Consider the following 4,935-nt stretch of genomic DNA (forward strand, 5'->3'; position numbering starts at 1 on the left):
TAGAATAAACATTCATGCAATATAATTTTTAAAGCTACCATACCTTGATCACTGTATTTTTCAAAACCAAGCGCTAGAAAAAGATGATATACAATCATAATAAAAGGACATGAACTGAAGAAAAACCTGGATATTGATGTTATTCCTGCAGCTCCAGAATCTTTAATGACATAAAGGTAAAATGTTCCTATTTCGCATTTCCAGTTAAAAGCTGCCTCGAAGATCAAACAAATGAAGAAAGAATAATACCATCCTCTTCAACCATGGCTGCCAACTAGATCCACAATAAACAGTAGTAGCTCCAAAGCAAGAGGTAACATCTCAATTTCTTATTCCACTGCAAGAGGGAATTGGCCGGCCATTTCTGAAAGCAAAAAGCATAATATGTCACAATCTCCTTCCCATTTTCGCAAACCTTCGGGCTACTCCAAATATAACTGCCTTAGTTAGTAGTCCTTGATCAAGAGTGCAGGCAAGAGCAATGGCTCCACCAACAATTAGAAGCTTAGGTATGTTCCTCCCAACTGGTTTGTCAGAAGAATCTTCATTTTCAATCTCCAACAAATCGGTGGTCGTGTTTTCCAGAGAACTAAGGTAGTCCATACTGATTTTAGTGTTGATGTTAGCAGCACGAGCACAGGGTGATAATGGTACACCAGAAGTCCTTTGTTTCTCATATGTTCGTAGTCCAGGATCAAACTTCTTGACAGCTCCCCACATACCCTGTCGAACTCCAAGCTTGGCGATTTCCCAGGGTATGCCCATATCTTCGTGATGAAACAATAATACTTCACATGAAGTCAGCTGGCTATCTTTCCTTGATTTAACTGGATCCAGATAAGCAAAAGATGCACATAAGTATCTATTGTCTATAGAACAACTATTAATGAACATAATGCAAAATTTATAGATGGTTTTTTTGTATGATGTTATGTTTCCATTGGCACAAGATGAGAAGTCAAAAATAAAAACTTCTTACTCAGAAAATTATTTATTACATCAAATCCTATAGACATTTAATATTTAAGTAATTTAAAGCAGTTTATAGGGTGTATTTAATGTTTTCAGACCAAGACCAATAAGCAAAAAATAGAAGAAAAACCCGTTAAAGATCTCTTTGGCATCCCTAGATAAAAATCTACTTTAAGGAAAACAAAAATATTATGGTCATGTTCCATCATATTATGAACCAAAACCAGTTCAATCCAACACCAGTTGGATTTCAAATTTTAAGAGAATTTTTATGAGGAGGGAGTAAACTCAAAAAATGAGTTCAAGTTGGAGCAGAAAGAACATGGAACACGGGTTCAGTCAGATGCAAGTTGGTACAAATTGAAATTAGGGATCACAACGCAATTTACGTTTTAAGTATAGTTTGAGACTAACTTATCAAAATGCTAAAACATCTATAAGACCAACATGATGCATGGTAGAAAAATTTAGCCAGTGAAGTGTCAAGAGAGAAAAATGCTATATGCAGCATAGAATGGGATGCTGATTGTATAGCTAGAAGAATGAAATAAAAGAGAAATCAAATTATATGAATGTAAACGAGAGAAAGCTTATAGCATGCCAAACTAACCTAAGGACGTTTGGTACTTTGGTCATTAAAGAAGACCAAAAAGAGGCTCCATAGAGAAAAGTATAATAAAATGGTCACAATTCAAAGGAATGGGACCTCAGAAAATACTGAGAAACAATTAAAATAATGTTGCTCTGAATGGTTTCACATAAATTGTATTTTTCTTAACAGAGTTCGATGACATTGAGTAATCAATTTAAGGTGAAATAACGCTCAGCAGCAGTCGACAAAATCACCGAGATAGAAAAGGGTAAACCATATGTAAAGGGTTGAATATGAGCATTTCGGTTCTGAAGTAGAACTATACTACATGTCTGAAGACAAGAGAACCATTCCAAATAAAATATCTGAAAGCCTTATTAAGATAGATAAGGAAAATCTTCCACACCAAGATTCCAAACTACATATTGGTAAGCTTTCCCAAAACCATAGCTTATAATTTTGATATCCACAAACACGAACTGATTATAATTTCTAAACAAGTGAAATGTCAGTTAAATAAAGAGCACTTTCAAGAATCAAGCTCTAAACTGCCTGCTACCTGGACGAATACACCAGCTTGAATAATATAAATCAACTCGTTTAGGTTTGTTATGCCTTGGCATGGAGGGGCAAGGTACTCCCTGAAGAAGCAAAACAAGCCACATGTCAATATCACAAACCAGATAAAAGATGGTTCCTCAAAAATTGAAAACTATCATAATTACCAAGCAACCACTGTTTCAAATTGAAAACAGCTTATTTAATTCCCATAAGTTAAATTTGATTAATACTTCCAAAAAGACTCAAGTCAAGTAACTGTAAGACAGCTCGATGCAGTGTACACAAACCTCTACTAGTTTAACATTTAATTGCCCCACGGAAAGGTCAATAAAAACTAGCCCTATAACTCTTCACACACAAGCCAAACCAAATAAACAAATTAGCATCAAGGATGGACTCGACAAAAGCCACAAGCTAAATTAAGCAGTACATGATCTAAGTACCAAGCTGACCCATCCAACCTTAATTTAATAATGGACATAAGCGAACAGTAAAAGTAAACACTAATTAGATAAACTTCTTCATAAACTATAATAGAAGAAAAAAGTTTCTCTAATAGATAAAATTGGTTTATACACAATAGATAAGAATATTTGTTTGGACAAAATTCTCCATAACCACTTTTAGAGGAAAAAACTAATACGAAAAAACGGAATGAACTCCTCCATAGGCTAAAACTAACTTATGCTCAAGATAGAAATAAAAATTTAGAGAACAACAAATCAGCTGAGGAGAAACTAATTTCACTTCTTTCTTCTTGATTGCTCTTTTAGAAGTATTTACGAAGAAACTCATTCAAACATTCCCTAAGAGCTTCTACAAATTAGAATAAGAACTTCTATGAAATAGCAAGTACGTGAATTTGTTCCAAAATTTAATTTTATTTTAGTTTAGAGAGAAGTTTACTTTTTTATTTTTTTATTTTTTTATTTTCTTCTCCAATAAATACTTAGAAATATTAGAAAGAAAGAGGCTCACGAAAAAAAAAAAGGCATTTTAATTTGCAACTAATATGATAGGAAGGAACCTTTGTGACACAGTAGTAAATTTGGCCAGCGTCCCAAATTCGCCTCCCTATGATATACTCTCTGTCACTGCAAAAAAAGGGAAACTGTAGCCACAATTGCACAACATCAACAAACAACTTGATCACTTCTCTCGGTAGCATTACAAAGAGAGAGACAGAGAGAGTAGAAGAAGCTAACCTTGCGCACCCAATGCACCATCATGGCTCCAGTGAGAGCACACTCTTGTATAGTCGAAGCGTGTATAAGCATGTCATCCCACTTCAACCGAAACTCGTCGTCCCAAAAGAAATCCCTCACCAACTCGGGACTCGCGTCCTCGAACACCGTCCTGCTCCGGTACTGCGGCGGTCCACTCTACCACACAAACACCCTCAATCATCACACCGTTCAATCAATCAATTAACAAGTTAAAAACGGTAACGCGTACCTCAGGATCCCTACGCCATGCTTGGTAACGCATGGTGGGGGTAGAACGGTCCATCATCTGATTCCACGCGGGGCCTCCGTCTTTCTCCTCAACCAACTTCCACAAGTGCAGCAAATCGTGTTCCGTGACGACCGCATTCCCGCCGGCGTCTTTGACGCGGGCGGCGGCGGTGGCGGCAGTAGTGGTGGTGGGGTAGGTGAATGCAGTGTGGTGTGGGGGATTGGGGGAGCGAGGGGGTCGAAGCTTTTGGAGAGCGTGTTTTGGGTCGAAAGCCCATTTGGGCTTCCAGGCCCAGCCCAGGATGACTCCGACGATGACTGCAATCCATAGGGGAGTGATAAAAACGGCGAGGTCGGTGATGATGGGAATGATGAGAGTGGGTGTGGGGAAGAGAGGAAGAGGCATGGTGAGTGGATAGAAGGGTTTGGTTTGGTTTGGGTGCAGGAATTGGAGCAGAAGAATGAATGAATGCCCACCAGAATAAGGGCAAAGAGAGAGAAAAATAAAGAGAGAGAAAAAGATATGGGCTCACTCGATTGCGTTGCGGACGGATTCATTCAGGATAAGGATTACCGGATAAGCGGCCACAACGCCACTTTCCGGGATTATCGTAGGGCCCCTACCCTTAGTACAAACAAACATTATCATTTTCTTAATTATTGTATTAATTATTTCACTATTTTATTTCATTATGTCAACCATTCAAATAAGTTTAAGAGGTATGTATTTATATATATTTATATATTTATGTGATGAACTGGGACCAGTTTTGGACAACCAATGAATGGATGGACTAATTTTTTAGAATAACTTGATGAAAGATGCTAGTTACACTTCATTTTTTTAAAATGTACATTGATGTTAATTAAAATTTCATTGATTTGGTTAATTAAGAAATTTCAAAAGACTATATAATATGAATGATGTATCGATAATTTCCTTTTTTTTATGAATAGTGTGTTTGATACAGTTAATAAATATGTTAAATATGATGAACAGTGAAGGGTAACGCTTAGCAACTCCCGACCTTAAGTTGAAAAATATAAATTTTATATATATTTATCTATTTTTCGTGGTTTTATCCCGAATTTCAAGTAATTGTGGAAATATATATGTTAAGTTAACTTATTAACATACCTTCCATTTTAAAAAGAAAAATTGTTAGTGAATGTTTTAGAGATAACTGCCTATTTTGAATTCCATGACAATTATTATCATGTCAAATCTCAGGTCACAAATAAAGTTTTAAAGTTTTAGTGCACATAATTATGAATTTATTGCTTTTCAAATCTTAAGATATGGTATCCTTCATCAGATTTTGTTTCTTAGTTTCTAAATTTTTTTCTTGATTTTGT

At 36.1% G+C, this 4,935-nt stretch overlaps 1 protein-coding gene across 1 annotated transcript; it reads right to left on the bottom strand.

The window, feature by feature from the left end:
• On the bottom strand, positions 1 to 4,059 carry LOC148193027 (uncharacterized). Its single transcript, XM_088098926.1, has 5 exons — positions 3,581 to 4,059; positions 3,331 to 3,507; positions 3,153 to 3,236; positions 2,124 to 2,205; positions 1 to 827 (listed from the first exon to the last, which is right to left on the bottom strand). Exons 1-5 carry the CDS (start codon positions 3,983 to 3,985, stop codon positions 388 to 390), a joined length of 1,188 nt encoding a protein of 395 aa, XP_087955052.1. The 5' UTR covers positions 3,986 to 4,059; the 3' UTR covers positions 1 to 387.
• Between the last annotated feature and the right edge of the window lie 876 nt (positions 4,060 to 4,935).

Source organism: Vigna umbellata, chromosome 9, assembly GCF_029865625.1.
Source record: "Vigna umbellata cultivar VRB3 chromosome 9, Vumbellata_1.0, whole genome shotgun sequence".
Lineage (NCBI taxonomy): Eukaryota > Viridiplantae > Streptophyta > Magnoliopsida > Fabales > Fabaceae > Vigna > Vigna umbellata.

What these genes read in the sequence shown, in the direction of transcription:
- LOC148193027 (XM_088098926.1), bottom strand. Translation starts at nt 3,985, where the DNA reads ATGCCTCTTCCTCTCTTCCCCACACCCACTCTCATCATTCCCATCATC. An exon ending in CATGGCGTAGGGATCCTGAG is followed by an intron (nt 3,508 to 3,580) that starts GTACGCGTTACC and finishes TTTGTGTGGTAG; the next exon opens with AGTGGACCGCCGCAGTACCG. An exon ending in TGGTGCATTGGGTGCGCAAG is followed by an intron (nt 3,237 to 3,330) that starts GTTAGCTTCTTC and finishes TTGTGGCTACAG; the next exon opens with TTTCCCTTTTTTTGCAGTGA.